The sequence below is a fragment of the Stegostoma tigrinum genome, chromosome 7, assembly GCF_030684315.1.
Source record: "Stegostoma tigrinum isolate sSteTig4 chromosome 7, sSteTig4.hap1, whole genome shotgun sequence".
Taxonomy (NCBI): Eukaryota; Metazoa; Chordata; class Chondrichthyes; order Orectolobiformes; family Stegostomatidae; genus Stegostoma; species Stegostoma tigrinum.
The window spans coordinates 28,598,366-28,621,885 of record NC_081360.1 but is presented as its reverse complement, the minus strand read 5'-3'; the positions used below and the strand labels follow the sequence as shown (position 1 = coordinate 28,621,885).

General features: G+C 40.8%; 1 protein-coding gene across 9 annotated transcripts in view; it reads right to left on the bottom strand.

Moving 5' to 3' along the window:
- LOC125454004 (diacylglycerol kinase beta) overlaps positions 1-23,520 on the bottom strand; it is a 505,848-nt gene that overhangs the window by 125,838 nt on the left and 356,490 nt on the right. For all 9 annotated transcript variants that reach the window (XM_059647135.1, XM_048534235.2, XM_048534238.1 and 6 more), the window contains one exon: positions 15,813-15,877. In XM_059647135.1, coding sequence (XP_059503118.1) covers positions 15,813-15,877 — 65 coding nt within the window. The remainder of the gene's footprint in view (positions 1-15,812; positions 15,878-23,520) is intronic.

Below are 23,520 nucleotides of genomic sequence, written 5' to 3'. Positions count from 1 at the left end.
ATGACTGAATTTTAAATGACATGTAAATTTGCCTTTGAAGATGAAAGATAATTAGCTAACAAGAGACAGGTCTCTTTGGACCTTCAGAATTTACATGAGATCTGGTGAAAACCAAATATGCAGAACTTGTCCCCAAGTGTTAAATCAGAAAATAGAGCGCACCAGTAAAATTGTATTCCTGAAGAACTTAAGTAAATAACTAGGCTGCTAATTAAAAGCATAAAGCCACTTAGAATTATAAAGTAATTGCAGCAGAAAAATATCTGTGTTTTGATGTGTTGAAACTTCTGATAAACTATAAGTACAGGTTATTGCATAGGATCTGCAATCAATGGGACTACGTCACAAAGAAAAGGAAGATTCTTCTTTTTGCTGCTGAGACCAAGGAGCAAGACAGAATATGCAGATAACCACAAAGGCTGAAAGATGTCAAAAGAGCAGTGAAAATCAGAAGTAGGAAAACAAAGGAGAATAAAGAAGGAAATTTTAACAATTGGATTTGGATCAGCAAGATGCAAAAATGTATGCATCACAAACCAGTTAGGATCATAACATCAATGTAATGCTGAATTGACAGTACAACTAAGCTACAATTTTCACCTTCTGGTGGATCAGGTAATCATTATGTGACCAAGAGCTTCAGCTTTTAATGATCAGGCAGCTCAAAAACAGAACTGCCTATGATCAGGATATTCCCAGTTGGTCAAGTACTGCAACATTTTGCGCAACAATGCAGCAGTGAGAAAAACAGTAATTACAGAAAATTCAATAATGCAACAAGATTGGAGAAAATAAAGGCTGGAGCATGAGAGTGACTGTGAGCACAAAACAGAAATAAATAAAACATGCACTAATCCTGCAAGACATTCTGAAATTCCTTACGCCCAGTAGATTGCTTTATAAAATGTGTGTTTATCAACAGTCTGGGTGGCACTCAAAAAGGAAAGACCGACTGTCACCACCAGACTGCAACATCCTTAATGAGACATGCATCTAGAAAAGGTAGTGACCTTAGATGATCTGGCTTCAACTTGCTCAAAGATTCTGGCCCTATGCCTAGCTTGTAGTGGCCAAATGAGAGATCACGAAATGCAATCCAGAGTGTTAGCTCCAAATAATTATCTACACAGCATTATCAAAGATGGCAATCGTGTCAAGGTATTTGGCATTTTTTTTCTCGATATTAAATACTTTTTATTGTATTCCAGTCATATTGAGATCCAAAAATGGTGTTGTAACCATTCTCTCACTAGTGCCAGGAGGCACAGCCAGGACTGCCAGTGCTGTCACTGCTAGAGATAGTGAGGTGAAAGGAAAGGAAAATAATTTATTGGCCGAAGTCTGTTGTCAATTTAACAGCAAGGGCAATAGTGCTCACCATTATTTATGTCTGAATGCAGAGCATTTTTAGGCGAGATAGATGCACTGTTAAATACGAAAACAGAAAAACAGACGCCTGAGTTGCATCACTCCACTGCTCACTGTGGGGTTCCTCATCTTACTATCAGTTCCCTGCTAACTATATTGAGCAGTTTGAAGTTCCTGTACTTGCATATAAAGTCACGGAAAGTCAAGCCATTCTTTTAATTACTGCCAGTCAACCTCATCAGTACTACAAATTCATCATCAGAAGTTTAGAGTTTTATTCCTTCAGCATTTGATAGCTAGAGATTTAGAACAAGTCAAGACCTTTTAAAATAAAAACAAATTCTTCCTTTTGCACTTATTTGTTAGGAAAATGTAGACTGTTGGCTTCATCGTTTACCAAGATCCAAGATGCCCAGTTGAAATTTTTCAGCTAAACAGTAAAGGAAAAATTTGATCTAGTAGAGAGATGTGTCATTCCAGCAAATTTTGTTTTTAGAAAGTGATAAATCTCTGGAAACCAAAACCTTCTGACTTACAGTAAGACTGATACCTCAAGGCTGAGCTTACATGCTTTATAATCTTATTGTTGTTGCAACAAAAGTTAAAGACAGGCAAAACAAAATAACTTCAGACTTTAAATTATTCCTTTTTCACTGAAAATTAATGCTTAAAGCCACTTACTTCATACAGTAGGACTATCCAGTTTGGAGACGGCCCCCAAGAGTGATTACATGACCAATTTTCTCTCTTCCAGTTTGATGATAAAGTTATTTCACGTGTTAGGTTATGGCTCATGGGCTCTGGTTTCTCACTCAGTGTCATTTTTCTTGTATAAGCCTTGATAATGGATGTGACAAACTAAGCCTGCCTCATACACCATCCAGACTTTCTAAAAGTGAGGAACATTTTAAGTCACATTGGGGAAGGGAATAACCTTATTGTTTCCAAAGGTAGATGCTTAGATTCCATGGATTTCTTTGCCCCGAAATAGGGGGAAAATGTTAAGAGCTTTCTGATGTACGTCATAAAGCCCAACAGTACAGTGGTATACAGGGCTGGTTTAGCTCAGTTGGCTGGATGGTTGGTTTGTGAAGCAGTGTGATGTTGACAGCATGGGTTCAATTCCCACACCAGCTGAGGGTACTAGGATAGATTCTCTTTCTCAACCTCTCCCCTTGCCTGAGGTATGGCAGACCTCAGGTTAAATTGCCATCAGTTGCCTCTCTCTAATGAGAGAACAGCCCTTTGGTTTGGTAAGTCTATGTCGACTTGATATCTACTGACATACGTGAATAGCTAAATTGGATGAGCAAGTTAACAATAATGCATACAAAAGCCTACATTTCCCAGAACACCTTAAACAGTTACAATATAGGAACTTTGAACTAAAATAATCTATTTATAATATATCAAACACAGACAATGTCCTGCAAGGATAGTGGATAGAATGGTGTTTAAATTACGTGGCACTGAATGCTTTATCACGTACAAAACACCTAGATATTTATCGTGACTGCAGCACCACACATGGGGTCAGTTAGCTCAGTTGGTTGGACAGCTAGTTTGCAGCACAGAGTGAGGCCAACAGCATAGGTTCAAACTCCTGAAGTAGCTAAGGTTACCACAAAGGAGTCTCCTTCTCAAACTTCCTTACTGCCGAGGCAAGGCGACCCTCTGGCTGGACAACCGCCAGTCATGCCTCTTTCTCTCTTTGTCTAATGTGAGAGCAGCCCTGTGTTCAAGTAAGACTATGGCGACTTCGCCTTCACCACTTACTGCTGCATCATGGAGTTGAACATAAGGTAAACATCTGCTGGCCAATATTTATAAATTGTGTATGCCTTTGAATGGAAGAATAACTTATTGTAGCAAAGCAAAAACAAGGTTCCATAAATATCATATTCCAGCTAAAAAAGCAGCACAACAGGATCAATCTAAAACCTGGAAAGTTTTAATTCTTAACTGAAAACTGTCAGACTGTTAACTGGAGGAAAAAGAAATAGCAAAAATGCTTGTGCAAAAATGTTAAAAATGGCTCATCCTCAATCACAAATGAACTGAAATCCACATGGTAATAAATTGCAACTGGAGCCTTGAAATTAGTACAGCAGAGCATTACAGAATATTAGGAGGCCATTTGTCCATTGAGTCTGTGCTGGGTCTCTGGAAGTCAGGCTGCACTTCTTCATTTCCTTTCTAAGTATACACCCAAATCCTCTTTGAAATTTACCAATGAATCTGCTTCCAGGATAATTTTAGACAATACATTCTAGACAATACATTCTAGACTATACATGCTGCATTAAAAAAATAGTGTTTGCTCCCTGGCTTTTTTCCAAATTATCTAAGTCTGTACCCTCTGGTTATCAACTCTCTGGCACTAAATGATTCCATGAAAGATTCAAGTAGTTTGCTTCGAACCCACAGCTAAACATACTCTGTGGCCTTAATTCCACCACAGGTCTACTGGATAATCAAATGTGAGGCTGGATGAACACAGCAGGCCAAGCAGCATCTCAGGAGCACAAAAGCTGACGTTTCGGGCCTAGACCCTTCATCAGAGAGGGGGATGGGGAGAGGGAACTGGAATAAATAGGGAGAGCCAACCTGTCCAACCTGTCTCTGCCTCCCTAACCGGTTCTTCCTCTCACCCAACCCTTCCTCCCACCCACCTACTAACCTCATCCCACCTCCTTGACCTATCCGTCTTCCCTGGACTGACCTATCCCCTCCCTACCTCCCCACCTATACTCTCTCCACCTATCTTCTTTACTCTCCATCTTCGGTCCGCCTCCCCGTCTCTCCCTATTTATTCCAGTTCCCTCTCCCCATCCCCCTCTCTGATGAAGGGTCTAGGCCTGAAACGTCAGCTTTTGTGCTCCTGAGATGCTGCTTGGCCTGCTGTGTTCATCCAGCCTCACATTTTATTATCTTGGAATTCTCCAGCATCTGCAGTTCCCATTATCACAGGTCTACTGGATCTTTGGTTATAGTCATGACAATGATTTGATAATTAAAAATGATAAATGTTTCTCATGAGTGCAGTGCTGTAGAGTTTAAGAGTTACAGCTTAAAATAGCTTCAGTACGTACCAACACATGAGAAGATTGAAGGACCATGTGCAGCAATTGAAAGGAAGTCACTCAAATAGCTAACAAAAATATCCCACCTACATGGCAGGCACTCAAGTGCTTGAACATGTAAATTTAGAAAGCCAGAGGAAACATACTCAGCAGCACACTTAGTATGAAAAAAGAATTTGGAATTGCTAAATGGAAGCAACTCATTAGAAGTACTGCAGGTTTGAGCTTGTAGACTAAACAGTCTAAAAGAAATAATAGATGTCTATTCAGAAGCAATGATTGTATTTGATACTGATCCAAATGACATTTACAGTTGTATGAATGGTGGCTGGCACTTCTCTTTACCACATTAAGGTGTTTTGGCCTGAGTTATAAGGGAATCAGACAGAGCTATAATACTTGCGACTCAAGTGAGCTTTGTGTAACCAAAACAGCCGCCCTACTTTTATCTCCAATTCCCTTGCATTAAATGATAACATTTTATGAACTATTCTAATTACTTGCTTACTAATATATAATTTTTAATGATCATGTTCTCCCTATATCTCTGCATATCAGAGCTTAGAAATCTCTCATCATTTATGATTATGATTCTTTTTGATTCTTCTGCCAAAATGGAAAATTTCACATATTTTTCACTTGAAAATCCATTTGCCAGACCTTTGCCCACTCACTTAATCTATCCATATTTCTTTACAGCCTCCTTATGTCTTCTTCACAACCTATTTTACAACATTTGTCACTAGGACATTTAACAACTATAACTCCAGTCCTTTCATTCAATTCATTTATATAAACTGTAAAAAGTTGAGGACTTAGCATTGATCTCTGTGGCTCACTGCTCATTACATCTTGACAAGTAGAAAATGACTCATATTCTGACACTGTTTCCTGTTAGCTAGCTAATCTATGCATGACAATATGCTACCTCCTTACACTGTGAGCTTTTATTTTGCATAATAACCTTTAGCACCCTGTTGTATAACTTCTGGAATTCTAAATACAGTACATTCTCGGTTTCCCTATATCCAGAACACGTTACTTCCCGTAAGAGCGGCAATAAATTGAAATTCAACACTTTAACAATAGACCAGCAAGGCGTGAGGTTTGATCCTTATACTAGACAGAATTAGTTGATGTCACCTGAGGAGTCATAGAGCGTGACAACTGTGTGTACTGTTTTTGAGATTAGGGATAGAAACATCAGACTGGTTCCTGCTTTTGATATTTCAACGACTGCAGTGGCAAGGCTACAAAGATGAACAACAACTTATATTTACCTGGATAACAAAGTGTGAAGCTAGATGAACACAGCAGGCCAAGCAGCATCTCAGAAGCACAAAAGCTGACGTTTCGGGCCTCATTGTCCCAGGGACATGGGTTCCATTCCAGCCTTACGCGACTGACTGGAGTTTGTACATTCTTCCCATATCTGTGTGGGTTTCGACTGGGTGCTTTTGTATCCTCACACTGGCCCTAAACTCTTTTACTACATATTTTCAGATGTCCACTTGTGCTTGCTGCTCACATTTTATTTTCAAAAATGCAGTATAAAGTTGCTTTTATATTCCTAGATCACACCTCCCTGATATGGGGCATTTTCTGGTTCCATCCAACACTCACTTATTTCGCCTTTCTACTTTTATATCAGGCCAACCTTTCTGTATTCCGTCCAATAATTAAAACATCTGTGATGCCATCCCAACAAAAACAGTGGTTAAAGATTCACACCCAGCAGGAAATGGCTGCTCTGAATAATTTTAAAAATTCACACTTCGAGGAAACAGCAAAATTTCAAGGCAACAATTGAATAGTAGATACATTCTGCAAATTATGAGATTCTCATGGCATGATTTTTCTCTTTTTTTAAAACCAAGACCATGCAAAGTATTTTCCCCAATACTTTACACAGGCTAAAAACAAAAAAAATGCTGCAACTTCATCCTTAAAAACTCCATTTGACTGGAAAACCATCCTTTCAAATTAAAATTGAGAGAGTTTGAAATTTAATTACAGCAGCATAGAAAATTGGATTTTCTTTGATTTTCTGCAGAAGTGGGACTTCCTCAGCTGCACGTTTTTTGAAGCAGGAATTTGGAAGTTATTTTGATCTATAGTATAGACAGTGAAGTTGTCCATACTTGAGTCTTCATGATCAACCCACATCGAACAATCAGCCAGATTCCTGCATGAGTCAAACATGCAGCTGCACCAAATTCCAGCATGTTTTGTAGCTCACTCGAAAGAGTGAAGAAAGCCCAGTTATTAAATGGTTGCTGAATTAACCACTAAGTTAAAAAAAAGTAGTTCACAGATATACCATTAAGATAGCTGCTGATATCTGTACAGACAAAAAACAATTAAGATGCTGATCTGAGATAATGGGAACTGCAGATGCTGGAGAATTCCAAGATAATAAAATGAGAGGCTGGATGAACACAGCAGGCCAAGCAGCATCTCAGGAGCACAAAAGCTGACGTTTCGGGCCTAGACCCTTCATCAGAGAGGGGGATGGGGAGAGGGAACTGGAATAAATAGGGAGAGACGGGGAGGCGGACCGAAGATGGAGAGTAAAGAAGATAGGTGGAGAGAGTATAGGTGGGGAGGTAGGGAGGGGATAGGTCAGTCCAGGGAAGACGGACAGGTCAAGGAGGTGGGATGAGGTTAGTAGGTAGATGGGGGTGCGGCTTGGGGTGGGAGGAAGGGATGGGTGAAAGGAAGAACCGGTTAGGGAGGCAGAGACAGGTTGGGCTGGTTTTGGGAATGCAGTGGGTGGGGAGGAAGAGCTGGGCTGGTTGTGTGGTGCAGTGGGGGGAGGGGACGAACTGGGCTGGTTTAGGGATGCAGTAGGGGAAGGGGAGATTTTGAAACTGGTGAAGTCCACATTGATACCATTAGGCTGCAGGGTTCCCAGGCGGAATATGAGTTGCTGTTCCTGCAACCTTTGGGTGGCATCACTGTGATAGTGCAGGAGGCCCATGATGGACATGTCATCTAGAGAATGGGAGGGGGGAGTGGAAATGGTTTGCGACTGGGAGGTGCAGTTGTTTGTTGCGAGCTGAGCGGAGGTGTTCTGCAAAGCGGTCTCCAAGCCTCCACTTGGTTTCCCCAATGTAGAGGAAGCCGCACCGGGTACAGTGGATGCAGTATACCACATTGGCAGATGTGCAGGTGAACCTCTGCTTAATGTGGAATGTCATCTTGGGGCCTGGGATAGGGGTGAGGGAGGAGGTGTGGGGGCAAATGTAGCATTTCCTGCGGTTTCCTGCGGTCCCTCACACACCACCCTACCAACCTCCGGATACAACGCATCATCCTCCGACACTTCCACCATTTACAATCCGACCCCACCACCCAAGACATTTTTCCATCCCCACCCCTGTCTGCTTTCCGGAGAGACCACTCTCTCCGTGACTCCCTTGTTCGCTCCACACTGCCCTCCAACCCCACCACACTCGGCACCTTCCCCTGCAACCGCAGGAAATGCTACACTGTGTTCATCCAGCCTCACATTTTATTATCTAAGATGCTGATCTGAACTGCTGCCACATTTAGAATGACCTGGCAGGAAACTTCTATTTATAAGATTGTATTAAGAAACAGTTTTTCACACATTGTGCCATTATGTTTGTTGCAACGGAGCTGAATTTAGCAGCCAGACAATTTCTCTAATACAACACTGGTGAGACAATTATTATGCTCATACATAATCTTAGGCATTATGGCAGCTTTTGTTTTTCTGGTTCTGTACCATTTATCAAAAGAATGCGCATTCATTTGAAACAAAGCTTGTTAACAGAGCTCGCTGTTATAACTGGTGATACGCAGAAGTACAATTAACAGACAGCCTATTAAATTGGTCCTCTTCAAAAGGTTATCAAAATAGATGTAGGCACTTTGTATGGAAGTCAGAGTTCAGAAAATGCAGACATGTGAGGCATAATTTTTAAAACCAATTTGGTCATTCAAGATTCCAAATAGTGAAAGGAAATGCCAGGCTGTTGTAATAGCTTGAAATCAAAGGGTATTCTGACTTTTGCAAATTGGACATTTTAAGAAGTATTTTAATCAGGTGAACTGAGCAATAAGACAATAGTGAAGATAACACTAATAGTTTATGCCAATTATGTTAGCTGAAGATTCTCTTGCTTGTTAAACAAATATAATGCATGAGTGACATACATGTAAGTCAACATTACACTAATGGGCAATGATGAAACAATGGTAAATTTATCAGATCAGACTAACAGTAAATTTATCAGGTTGGCTACCATGAGATTTCACCCTAATCCTGCGTAAACTGTCCTGTATTTATGTTTGAGAGGTGGGAGGTCCCGGTGTGGAAAACATGCCAGTGTTGGTGGGAAGGAAGCTTGGCTTCTAGATTTCAAAAACAATTAGCCCAGAGGTCACCAGGAATTAATGTTGGCTGAGTGACTTAATGGGACTCATTTGGGTCTTTTGTATCTCAAGTGAGTCACCCAATGTGATACATGGCTAGATCCACAAAGGGTAAAAGAAGTCTTGTCACTCTCAACATGCAACTGAACAAGATAGATTATGTGAATAAAAACTTAGCAACAAATGAAAACCATAGAGGAAGACAGTATCCCAACTGATGAGAGAGCCTGGATCCAGTGCTTATATGACCGGATTGTGACAATTCCCTTGCCATATTGTTATACTTCTTGTGCTTCTGTTAATATACTTATTGTTGGTAATAACAAATGTCTCATACCCAGAATGATGGGTCTGACCCAAGAGTGCAAAATATCAACCCGAACTGACGTAGGTCTTACAAGTCTCTAAGAATTTTCACTCAGCAAATTAAAAATCCTTCCCCTTCTTTCCATCAATTTTCTTGTCCTCTAAAGAGGGGGCACGATTTCTGTTTTCATCTTGGCAGTAATTCTTCATTCGCCAGCTCAGCTTAGGAACTGACAGATACTACACTTGAATCTGATCCCCTTCTCATCTAATAAGCCACAAGAATTTCCAGGAGTTGTTTCTGCATAGCGATCAGAATCAGGAATCTGGATTGATTTATTGCTTCCTAATCCAGATGTGTAAACATTCTTTTTACCACCACTGGGGAATAGAAGACCAAAGTAAAAGGCCAATCCATTTCATTAAGATAAAATTGTTCCCTGTCAGAGGAAACTCTCATAGATAAGATCGGGACATATAATTCATTTTGGTTTTGAGATATGGTTTCTTGGCATCAGAAGCCAATTCAAGACAGAGGTCAAGCAGGGATACACAATCATCCCTACCCTGTTCTTCACTGTCATTGCCGCCATTCTTCATCTTGTCAAGAACAAGTTTCCCAAGGCTCCAAACATTGTCTACAGGATTAACATAAACCAGTTGAAATTCAAGGAGAAAACGGCACCCTCATTGTAGAACTTCTGTATTTGGATGACAATGTCATCTCCTTTCTCTCAGAAGAGAATCTTCAACACTTGCTTAGTGCCTCTGTGGAACCATATCAAAGAATTGGTCTCAGTCTCGATCTCAAGATGACTCAAATCCTTCACCAGTGCATTCCAGGGAAGGTATCAGTCTAGCTTACACTGAAGATCAATGGAAAAGTTCTCACAAAAATGGGAACATTTCTCTTTCTTGGAAAGCTACCTCTCATCTAAGGCTGACATCAGTGTAGAGATTCAACATCGCATCCTATTTGAGAATGCTGCCTTCAGAAGCCTAAGGATGACAGCCTTTGAGGACCATGCCATCTGCGCTGATACCAGGATCTTTGTATATAAAGCAGTCATCTTTCTGACTCTTCTAACTAGTTCAAAGATCTGGACTATATATAAATACCACCTCGAGACTCCTGCGAAGCAGTGCTGTTTAAGAGAGATCCTCCACATCAGCTGGGAGGACAGGCATGCTAACATGCCTGTCCTTGAAGCAGCCATTAGCACCAGAGAGGTCACGATCAGCAGAAACTAGCCCGGCGCGTGCTTAGGATGCTCGAGTTCCAACAGCCAAAGCAAATCTTCTTTGCTCAGCTCAAAGAAGGTACTCGAACGAGAGGAGTACAAAGGTCGCACTTCAAAGACATCCTGGAGGGTTCCCTCAAGGAATGCCATGCAGACGTCAACATGTTGGAGACCTTTGCTCAGAAGAAACTGACTTGGAGAAAGCTCCCACACGAAGGGACACAGCTCTTTGAGGACAATTGGCTAGAAGAAGTATGGAAGAGAAACCAGAGAAAGGAATGCCAACGATTTCAAGGGCAAGGACCAATTCCACCTCCTGGATGCACCTGCCAAATGTGTGGTTGGAGATGGGGCTCTAGGGCCAGGTTTATCAGCCACTGAAGAACCCACGACGAGTGACACGGCATTTCCTAGGTGGAAAATCATATTCTTTAGTAAGCGATTTCCAATGATGCTGATGTTTGTGATAACTTTTTGTGATTAATGTACAAGGGCACTCGGATACCCTTGTACCTCAGAATTCTGTAATCTCTCTAATTACATATTCTGCTTTTCTTTCTTCTTGCCAAAATGGACAACTTCACCAAAAGTGCAACACGCCTGGAAGTTGCCCTTTACTGACACTCACTTGTTCTTTCCTCAAAGAACTCTAATAGATAAACCTGACCTCCCTCAATCAAAATTTTGTTGACTTTGTCTGATGGCATAATGACTTTCAAAGTGCCCTACTATAACCTTGTCAATGAAAGAGTCTAACATTTTCTCTAAGACAAATGTTAGACTGACCGTCAAAGAATTACCTGTTTTTTGCCTTCCTCACTTTATAAAAATCCATTCTTTCTCTTTTGACCCAGTTAACTGACTTGTCTCTCGTCACAGCACAATGATAGGCTTTTTCCTTAAGTTTGATGCTTTTCTTAATTTCTTTATCGCAGATGATAGGTCATCCCTTAGAAAGTTTCTTTACAGGAGGAATATGCTTATTCAGAGGATTCTGAAATATCTCCTTAAACGTCTGCCTTGGTATCTCTGTGGTTCTGTCCCCTATCCTAATTTGCCAGTTCACTTCAGCTGGATCAACTTTCATGGCCATACAGCTGTCTCTATTTAAGTTAAAAATACAAGTCTTAGACCCAAATTGGTTTACCTTCACACTAGATGTTAAATTCAATCATGTTGCAGCCACTGCTACCTATGTGTGCCTTTACTCTGAGGTTTTCAATTAATCCTGTCACATTACAGAATACAAAGTTTAATATAACCTGCTTTCATAGGAAACACTGCTCTAAGAAACAATCTTGAAAGTGGTCTATGAAATCCTCATCCGGGCCACTATAGCCAACCTTATTTTTCTATTGCAGATCGAAGTCATCCGAGATTGTTGTCAACTCTTTACCACGAGGATATTTCTTTTTGTACACTTTGTCCTACATTGTGTTTGTTGTTTGGGGCATGTAGGCCACTCCCACTAATTAGGTCATTTCCCTAATATTCCACACCTCCACCAAAACAAATTTTACATCTTGATTACCCGAACCAAGATGATCTCCAACCGCTGCGCCAATGCCATCCTGGATTAATATTGCCAGACCCTCCACTTTTACCAAGCTTTCTATTCCTCTTGAATATCATATACCTTGCAATATTCAAGACCCAATCCTAACATGTCTCTGTATTGGCTATCAGATCACAAATATTTACTTCATTGTGCTCTTACATTTGTTTACTTTGTAATGAATGCCATGCGTATTCAGACATAGCGCTTTTAGCTTTGTGCTTTTTGTATTTTCGCAAATCCCAGTGTTAACTGTCGGTGCATTTTTTAAAATTTTGGTCTCTTTCTACCTTGTTTCATCTCTTTGATTTATAATATCTTTGCACATTCTGTTCTTGTCCCCGCCATTTGGCTTAAAACCATCTCCACTTTCATAATTAGGCAGTTTCTAAGAACTCTGGTCTCAGCATGGCTCAGATGTAGATCATTCAAATGGCACAGCCTTCCCTTTCCCCAGTACTGTTGGTAGCCCCCAGAAATCAGAAACTACTACTTCCACACCAGTCTCTGCGACAGATATTCATCCCTTTATTGTTCACCATGCCAAAGTGCATGCAGCTCAGTAAAGAGTCCAGAGCTTACAACCTTTAAGATTCTGCTTTTCAATTTAGTACTAGGTCCCCATTCTCTCTAATGTAGTATAACTTTCTAATTCTACCTATGTTTGTGGTACCTACATGAGCGATGACAACTGGATCACTCCCACACTCTACAAGTTGGTCTCCAGCCCCCTGCAGACACCTTGAATCCTTGACCTTGGGGGCAATGCAGCCATTTAGACTCACTCTCTGCTGCAGAATTGTGTGTCAATCCCACTGACTATACTATCCCCTAGTACCACTACGTTCCATGTTTCATCACTTGGCCCATCCCTAACCAAGTTGAATGCTTCCTATGCAACAGTGCCATCGCCATTTCGCTGCTCTACCCCTCATCTCACCTCTCTCATCAAAACAACCTGAGAGAACCTCAAAGCCATCAGACAATTGCACAGGTTGACACTTGTATTATTTGGGTCCATTTACCTGACTCACTTTCAGTCACATCTTCCTGCCCCTGAATACTTGCCAACTCAGAAGACCCTAATCTAAATGGTGTGACTGCATCCTGGTATAAAGAATCCAGATATCCTTCCCCCTCCCTGATGAATCACAATGTCAACAATTTAGCCTCCAGTTCAAACTGAGGCAAAGCTGCTCCAATTTCAAACACTAAAGATGAGTTGCCCTGCATCAAAGTGGTGTTCAAGAGCTCCCATATTTTGCAGTCCTAAGACTCCACCTGCCCTCTTAGCTTTAAGGAACCTTGATTACATTATTCACTTAAGTTTTACAATACATTAAAAACTTAATCACTCACCACATTATGGGCAGCACGGTGGCTCAGTGGTTAGCACCTGCAGCCTCACAGCGCCAGGGAGCCAGGTTCGATTCCAGCCTCGGGCGACTGTCTGTGTGGAGTTTGCACATGCTCCCTGTGTCTGCGGGGGTTTCCTCCGGGTGCTCCGGTTTCCTCCCACAGTCCAAAGATGTGCAGGCTAGGTGGATTAGCCATGCTAAAATTGCCCGTTGTGTTCAGGGGTGTGTGGGTTATAGGGGGATTTGGGTCTGGGCAGGATGTTGCAAGGGGCAGTGTGGACATGTCGGGCCGAAGGGCCTGTTTCCATACTGTAGGGAATCTAACCTATCTAACCATACTCATGTCCTATAGTACACCAATAACTTATTCTAAAGGACGAGAATGGCTGGCAAACATAAGCAAAAAGGAGACCTCCTTGCTCCCTTCATTGAAATCACCACTCATCCAAACTCGCAAATTTCTACTCTATTTCTTTAACTGCACTTGGTTGCCATTCTTAATGATTTGCGCACAGGTTAGATCTCTCTGCTCTTGCATCTCCTTTAGGATTATACCATTTATTTCGTATTGTCTCTGCTATTCTTCCTACCAAAGTGAATCATTTCAAAAATTACATCTGCTAATTGTCTCTTCATTTCACAAGCGCGTTGCTATTCTCCACACTCTTCACTACATTATTGAGTTTTCTGCTGCCTGCATACATTATAATTATCTTCTTGCTACTGTCAAGAATCATGTACTCAGGAATAGTCTGCTCACTGATGTTCAGTTTAGCTACGATCAAGGCTTATGGACTTCAGTAAGGCATTTGATAAGGTTCCCCATGGTAGGCTCATTCAGAAGGTCAGGAGGAATGGGATACAGAGGAACTTAGCTGCTTGGATACAGAATTGGCTGGCCAACAGAAGACAGCGAGTGGTAGTAGAAGGAAAATATTCTGCCTGGAAGTCAGTGGTGAGTGGGGTTCCACAGGGCTCTGTCCTTGGGCCTCTACTGTTTGTAATTTTTATTAATGACTTGGATGAGGGGATTGAAGGATGGGTCAGCAAGTTTGCAGACGACACAAAGGTCGGAGGTGTCGTTGACAGTGTAGAGGGCTGTTGTAGGCTGCAGCGGGACATTGACAGGATGCAGAGATGGGCTGAGAGGTGGCAGATGGAGTTCAACCTGGATAAATGCGAGGTGATGTATTTTGGAAGGTCGAATTTGAAAGCTGAGTACAGGATTAAGGATAGGATTCTTGGCAGCGTGGAGGAACAGAGGGATCTTGGTGTGCAGATACATAGATCCCTTAAAATGGCCACCCAAGTGGACAGGGTTGTTAAGAAAGCATATGGTGTTTTGGCTTTCATTAACAGGGGGATTGAGTTTAAGAGTCGTGAGATCTTGTTGCAGCTCTATAAAACTTTGGTTAGACCGCACTTGGAATACTGCGTCCAGTTCTGGGCGCCCTATTATAGGAAAGATGTGGATGCTTTGGAGAGGGTTCAGAGGAGGTTTACCAGGATGCTGCCTGGACTGGAGGGCTTATCTTATGAAGAGAGGTTGACTGAGCTCGGTCTCTTTTCATTGGAGAAAAGGAGGAGGAGAGGGGACCTAATTGAGGTGTACAAGATAATGAGAGGCATAGATAGAGTTGATAGCCAGAGACTGTTTCCCAGGGCAGAAATGGCTAGCACGAGGGGTCATAGTTTTAAGCTGGTTGGTGGAAAGTATAGAGGGGATGTCAGAGGCAGGTTCTTTATGCAGAGAGTTGTGAGAGCATGGAATGCGTTGCCAGCAGCAGTTGTGGAAGCAAGGTCATTGGGGTCATTTAAGAGACTGCTGGGCATGTATATGGTCACAGAAATTTGAGGGTGCATACATGAGGATCAATGGTCGGCACAACATTGTGGGCTGAAGGGCCTGTTCTGTGCTGTACTGTTCTATGTTCTATGTTCTAAGGCCACATGACACCCATTTATAGCCTTGGCACAGTTCTTTGATAATGTTAAGAAGTTATTCTCAACTTAAGGAAAGCTAAATAAGTTGATTTTAGTGGGAATCATATCAATCACAACAGTCCCACAGCATCACTTCAGGAGTTCTTGTCCCAAACATCCTCATCTATTTTATCAATGACATTCCCTCCATCACAAAGTAGTAATGGATACATTCACTGATGACTGCCCAATATTCAGTTCTAACTATAATTGCTCTGAAACGGAAGGAGTTGGTTTCCAAATATAGCAAGTCCTGGACAACATTCAGGCTTGGTGTTACGAAATTACTTTCCTCCATGCCAAAATGGCATGGATGTTACCTCTAACAAGGTAAATTATAAAAACAAAGTATAAAAATAAAATCGGTTCATTAAATGTTTTCTAAACTTTGAATTATACATTCATACGCACTACAAAGAGGATATTCAAACCAATATCTGGTGGAATGGAAGTAACACAATGCCTGTTACAGTCACCTTTGTCACAAAACAAAAATAGAGGGGAAGACTTCTCTTACCTGCTGTTGAATTTTTCTGGATGCTTTTCTCTCATTACGTGAAATCTGTGAGCAATTGATGCATCCTATACAAACATATTTTAAAAATTTGTTATCTAAGAAGCAAAAACAAGTGGGCAATAAATCAGTATATGTTATTATTGATATATAATTAGGCTGTGCCTCACTACATTTCATATATCTTTGGCACTAGTTGTGCATTTCACTAATTTAAACAAAATTACTAGTTTTCTAATGCCTTTGCTCACAATAAGCCAGAGGACATGTGTTTTATCACATAGTTGGAATTATATAGGGGATACAATGCAAAAACAACCATATGGCCCAACCAGTCCATTACAGCACATGCTCCAGTTGAACTCCGCCCATCCTTTCTCATCTAATAATCAGCATAACCTAACTTTCTCATCTCAATCAAATATTTATCTAGTCTCCTCTTAAAGATATCTCTACTATCCACCTTAATCTCTCCTTATGGCAGTCAGTCGCACACTTCTATCACCTTTTAAGCAAAGACATTACTTTTGAACTATCTATTTGATTTCTTGGTGACCGTACTATTTACATTGCATGACTTTCATTATGTTCTTCCTCTCAAGTGTCATCATGCTCAGCGTAAACACCAAAATATTTGTATGTAAATTAGAAAAGCACCACTCAGCCTTCTCTTTTCAACAGGAAAGACAATAACTTGTTATGAATTGGTGCAATCTTGAATTTTTGCACATCTTTTTGAACACTCTCCACTACCATACAGCATTTTCTAATATGGCCACTACCTATAATTGCTCTCACTAGCTTATGTCATCCTGGGTATAACTTTAAGGTCACTAACCTATGGAGACAAAGCAAGTCATATTTTGTTATCCTTTATGTATTCTATGATCTTTACTGCTGCTTTAGAGTTGAGTTTTGCAATTTCTTTCCCTCCCAAGATATTTCTGCACTTATTTGATATTTTAGCTTCCATTTGTACTACATAGTTAAGTTATACATGTATCAATTGGAAATGTGTGGCATTCAACACTCAAAGGAAATAATTCATTTTCATTCAGCATAATACAACAATAAAGAAAGCTGGAGGTTCTGCTAGCACTGTCCATTGCTTCAGAATACAGCATACATGTAAAAGTGTACGCTGTCAAAGAAACTCAGAGTCCCTGAGTGATTTGTTAACATACCACCACATCAGCTGACTAAGTGCTTATTTCTTTGGAAATTTAAGCACATGGCAGAAGCATATCAGTGGAACAGGAAGAAGTCACAATTCAACCTGTTGTGCAATTCGATTATAATGTTAATGGGTGGTTTGAGTGTGGAATCTTTATCGCCATTCCTCAATTTATTCATTGTATATCCCTTAATAGCTTTATGTAGCCCAGTTTATTTAAAACAAAACAAATCAATGCACTCAGCGACAGCAACTTTGCAGGGAGCAAGCTGCAGATTTCATCTCTGGTGGACAAAATAATGCTTCCTAGTCTAACTTCAAAACACCAAGGTCATTTTAAGTTCATGTCACCTTGTTTGTGATTTCTAAGCATCTGTATCTACCCAATTAAATTCCTTTATCATTTTCAACATTATTTCCCCTGCAGCCTTCTAAGCATAATGTCATACAGTCCAAGCTTATGCAAGCTATTCTGAAACACTCTGGTACTTTTCTCAGGTTCAGTGTCCCAAACTGGCTGCATTGAATTTCACAGGTGATATGAACTTGCATTCTGTCACTTGAAGCATTGGCAAGAAAAACACCCCTACCAATGTAGGCTGCTATGCAGCTATTCATGTTCTGAGAACTATTATTTGGCTGGAGGTCAGATTTCTATTCCTCACTTGGGAGATGCGCTACCTTCGTGTGTTGCTTACTTGTATGATTGGCCAGCAGCTCTATCATCTCGACAGTGTCATCACAATCACTGTTGGGACTACAAACAGTCCACAAATTCTTAAGTTCCAGAACTAGGGCAGAAGTATAGTTTCACTTTGGGTCCCAAATGGATGCCCCCAGGATTTTGGGGACAGGGGTGGTGAATTTGTAGAAAGGGAGGTGCTCCAACAGACCTGTGAAAGCTTGGATCCCAACAGACATGTTGTGATGAAATTGGAAGGGATAATACTTCTGACCTTTGGAAAAAATAACTGTACAAAGTCACTACAAAGAAATTTAAATCTCATGGAACAATTTTGAAAAATGACTGTTAATTCCTCATGACTGACTTCATTTGAATTAAACCAAGCAAAAAAAAAAATTTTCTCCATATTTAATTGTGGATGATAGAAGAGGTGGAAAGCTGTAAAACAATAGTTGCTGTAATGCAAATCATTTCAGTGCCGTTCTCATGGTTTTACTGATTTATAAATAAATTCACCTCTGAAAGGTTCTTCATGCAATTCTTACATTGTGTTTCCTGTACAATTACATAAAAAGCTACATATAAGGACAGAAGAAAAACAAACAATATTTTATTTGAGTGTCACTTAAGACTCATTTCTTATTTGACTTTTATATTCATTCACTGCTCATGTACTTTGAAACATCAATTGACTCCATTAAAAATGATCTTGCACAGGAAAGTTTAATTTCACTTAAATCTCCCTGGAACTGCTGTAAAGTATTCTTGGGACAGGTCCAATAGGTTAAAACTTTAAATTATTCAATGATTGTGGTTTGCAAGTACAGACGAGTCCCTTTGGGACGATGGATTAAGGGACACTAGCAATATTCAACTTACTTTACTCACTGAGCACCGTGATGCAATGAAAACAAAGCCAATAAAAGAGTGAAGTTCCTCTCATCATCCACTAATATTATTCAAAAAGATTCTGTTCCACATTATTAATTCATCAAGTGACTCCTCACTGCATTATAGCAAGCAGCTGATTTTTCTGCATTTGTTCCAAAATTAGATTCTTTATCATTACTTTTACTTAACTAAAATGTTTGTGCTGTCTACTCAACTACTATACTTGCATTCGAATGCTAAATGCACTGCTGAGGAACTCCTTGCCTCATCAATGAGACTAATGTCATTTAAAGCCAGACTGCACAACATAAAAGGGAGGCACACACTGGCTGAAACAATTGATGTCAGACGACTTGGGCAAGACCTGAGCAGCAAAAACACCAAATGACGGTACAAAGGTGGGCAGGAGAAGAGATGCCCTCTGTTTAGAGAGGCTGGGGAGCTCTCCAAGCAAATCACAAGGCAATGGTAGTAGGCATCCACTGCAGTTAAAACAGTACTGCAGCTTTGAGATACCAAGGTGTAGAGCTGGATGAGCACAGCAGGCCAAGCAGCAGAGGAGCAGGAAAGCTGATGTTTCGGGGTTAGACCCTGCTTCAGAAAATTGGTTCAGAAAATTGAGACCTTGGTATCTCAGATTCTCCAGCATCTGCTGTTCCTACTATCACTGCAGCTTTGAGGATGTGGATCCAGTGTTGGAAAAAGTTCAGTGACCTCAACACAAGTTGTTGAGATGTGTGAGTTCACCTCGAAATGTCACACCCTATTTTTGTCTCCTTTCCTTCATCATGCCTGACATTTTGTTTCTCTCCTTTCAGAAAATGAATGAATGCAACCACATCCATAAGAGGAGAAAGAGCAACAACTGACACAAAAAGACGACATTGGCAACAAAGAAATAGTGCCATTTTCTCAGGCTGGTTTAGACTCTGGCACTACATGTATTTTACAAGGCATTGTAGATCAGATTTTTAAAAATTTGTTTACAGAATGTCCAAGTTGTTATTAGGACTATCATTTAATGCGCATTACTAATTTTCCTCCTTTAACTGCAGCAATCACATGGTGTAAGCAAATCTGCAATGCTGACGGAGAAGTATTTCTGGGCTTTTTGACCCAGTGATAATACAGGAACATAATACAGTTCCAAATCAGGGCAGTGAATGACTTGGGGGGGACATGCAGGTGGGGTGGCTGTGCGTTTCTTGTTCTTGCCCTTCCAGATGTAGAAGTTGCAGGTTTGGTAAGTCCCTTGCAAAGAGCTTTAGGCGAGTTGCTAATTGCATCTGGGAAATGGCACATATTGTTGCCACTGTGCGGTGTGGGAGAGAGTGGAGGTTAAAGGTATGGATGGATTGTGATTAAGTGGTTTGCTTTGTACTGGATGGTGTCAAGCTTCTTGAGTGTTACTGGAGCTGCACTCACCCAGGCAAAGAAAGAGATTTTCATCACATTTTGGACTTGTGCCTTCCAGATGCTGTACAGGCTTTAAAGAGTTTGGAAGTCAGCTTCTCACTGCAGTATTCCCAGCCTCTGATTTGTATCTCTGTTATAATTAACCAAACAAATTTGCCACTCAGAAAGCTTTTATGATACATCTTTAATTTTTATTTATCTCACAATACTTCAACTGATTTGATTTATTTTTAATCACTCGAAAAGGTGAAGATATAATCCCTCAAGAAGAGTGCTGAGTTAGAATGTTCAAGTATCTCTGCCTTACTGATAGATTAATCTATCGTCTCTAGAATTATTTTAATGAAGCAGTTTAAAAAAGTCTGCATTTAATTGTCATCTGTGGAACAACAGATCAGCACAACTTTTCGTAAGATCAGTTGGATTAGTTACAAAATATGGTCCATGCTGAAAATCTTTGTATATTTTAATGAGACAAACTCAAGTTAATTGCCATTAATACTTTGCAGATTAAATTGCAAGACGTTATGAATGAACATATAGGTAATTTAAAATAATACGACAGCTTAGAGCTTCAGAAGTGGAATCTTTTACTGCAAAATTTGAAAATGACATAGAAATTCAGCAGGTTAGACAGCATTGTTTATTGATCAGCAAAAAGTTTTTTAAAATGAGCAATAAACAGATACTGCCGAACTGTTGATTTCATGTAACATTTTCTCTTTCTGCAATAAAATTGACCTTATCCTTATTAATCTGTCATCATCTCAGGAGTAGAGGAAAGTGACATTTTGTGTAAGGTTATTGAACACAAAACTGTAAACCTCTGATTTTACTGTACTTTAAATAACATGCATGAAAAAACTCATTTGCTAGATGTGTGCCTAGATTCCCCAGAGGTGGGCAGCTTGCACTTCCTGCAAGGTGTTTGATATTTAAATAGGATAACAAAGCTCTGTGCTCTGTGTGCAGCTGAACTTGTGAGAATGGCACTCACAGACCAACGGGCTGATGTAATGCTTGCCAATATTTGGCAACACAATTCCTGGAAATGTGTCTGAAGTGAAAAATAAAAGAAGCGTGAAGTGGCATATTGGGCCCTGCAGTAACATTATTTTAAGGGTCAGGAACTCTATTTTCAGAAAAGAAACACATACTATCTATTTAAATTAGAAAATGTTTGAAAGTAACCTAGAATGTTTTTGGAGGTGAGTTGGGCTGTCATTTTGCAGCTGTACAGGACTTTGGTTAGGTCACTTTTGGAATACTGCGTTCAATTCTGGTCTCCCTGGGAGGCTGGTTCATGTCTGGAATGAGCTGTGAGAGGAGGTGATGGAGGCTGGTGCAGTTATAACACTTAAAGGACATCTGGATGGGTAGACGAATAGGAAATGTGTAGAAAGACATGCGCCAAATGCTGACTAATGGAATTAGATTAATTTAGGATATCTGGTCAGCATGAACAAGTTGGATCAAAGCGTCTGTTTCCATGCTATGACTCTAAGTGTTGTTACATACTTTCAGGGATTGCAGAGAAATTGGTGACCAGGCCACATAAAGCCTGCAAAAGATAACAAGGCAGCAATAGGAGTATCAGTGCTTCTGGGTCTTCAGTACCAGTGTTCAAACAGATGCTGCAGCCCCATTTACAGACTCTTTGCCAATTGCAGATAGGTTCCTCGTGTTCTCTTAAAACAGAGCACACATAAATGGCCCTAGTTTGATTGGCAGGGTTTGAAGAATACAGTCCTACAGGACTCTGTGCCGGGGACTCAACTTCTTACAACTCCTATCAATGATTTCAATGAGATGAGCAAAGATGTGGTAGCTTAATTCTCAGATTACACAAAAATAGGTGGCAAACATGTTACAAAGACAATTTAAGGAGTTTGCAGAAGACTGTCAACAGGAGTCACTGTTTTAAAATTCGGGGTGGCCCTTTCTAGATAGAGGTGAGAAAATATTTTTCTCCTGAAGGGTTTGGACTTTGGAACTCTCTGCTGTGGACGCAGGGTCGTTAAATATTTGTAAGATGAAGGTGGGCAGATACTGGTTAGGCAGGAGAATCAGGGATTATTGGGTTAGATGGGGATGTGGAATTTGAAAAACAAACCATGACCCATCAGCCACGAACTTATGAAATTGTGGAGCAAGCTAGAAATGCGCAATGATCGACTTCTGCTCCTACTTTATCTGTTCATATGTTGTCTGCAAGAGCCATATCAAGTGGTGGGGCCTTTTCATCCATGATAGGTTGCTGCTATCCCTTGTCAACCATGAGCTCCTATGATTGCAGCTTAGTGTCTTAAATCAGAAGGGAAGGATTAGAGTGAGGCAAGTTGTGGAGTACAAAGCACGAGGTCCACAATCACATTATGAGGGCAAGCTACGCATCTAAGGAATGCAAAATAGGAATGTCTTTGAACCAAATGGCCTTGCTGACACTGGAGGCTGCAGGCTGCCACAGAAACCAGCCCCACAATACCGAGGGCCATCTTTGCCTTAGGGTTTTGGAGATGACGACGACCTTGGCCCCACCAGTTCTCATCTCCTTCCTTCTATGATTTGCCACTTCATCCTGCAGCTGAGAGGGCAAAATGTCAGGAGCTGTGCAGTACTTTGTTTGGGTACTGTGCTTGCCGTACCTAAACAGCTGGAGATATATGTGTGGAGGCAGTAAGAGATCAGGGTGAAGTTAACAGCATTGGTAGGAATGGGAGGGTGAAATGTAGTACATGAATGTTAGGCACAAGTCCTGACAGCTAATGAATAGTGCCATTGGGCAAGTGATGAGGTTTGGGTTCATTGAGCAATGAGCACACTTGGGGCCATGGTGGATTTGGGCTGTCACGTGATGAACCATGCACTAATGCCTACACGAGGCCACCAGACAGATGGTAATACTACTCCTGTGTCTTTGGGTATAGGCTCCATAAATTCCTGCTCTCACTGTGTTTGGAGGGTGGCCCCAGAGGAACAACTGGTTTCCCTGTGGGAAGACGGCATCTGTCACTGCCTGCCTTTCAGCCCCACTGATGCTTCCAGCAACCTCTGTTGCCATGGATCTTTTTGTGCCTGTTAATGCTGATTTTTCAAGAATTTGTACTGTGACAATCTTCCACCTACCAGTTCAAAGACAGCCTGCCTTTGGGAAAAAGGCAATCTGTACCCCATCATACAATGCTGCTGGCACCACCTATTGTGTGTAGGGGTGGTCAACTGCACTGGGAGGAATGGTGCCCGAAAACACAAGCTTAAATCCTGAGACCATGAAAGTGAGGAGAGTTGACTCATTTTGTTCGTCATTGACTTTGTTTTGAACAGTGGCAAGCACAACCCAAGCTGCTACCATTGGGGTGACAAAACATCATGCCCTAGTTTTTGCATAGCGTCTTAAAAACAACATAAATTATCCATTATAACTAGCAATAATTAAATTTAGATTGGTATCGCATTCTTACTTCATTATTTGTAAAATTTTATATGTGCAGGTAAATTTAGAAAAATGAGTTGCGTCAACATTTTTTGGTCATTTCACAAAGAAA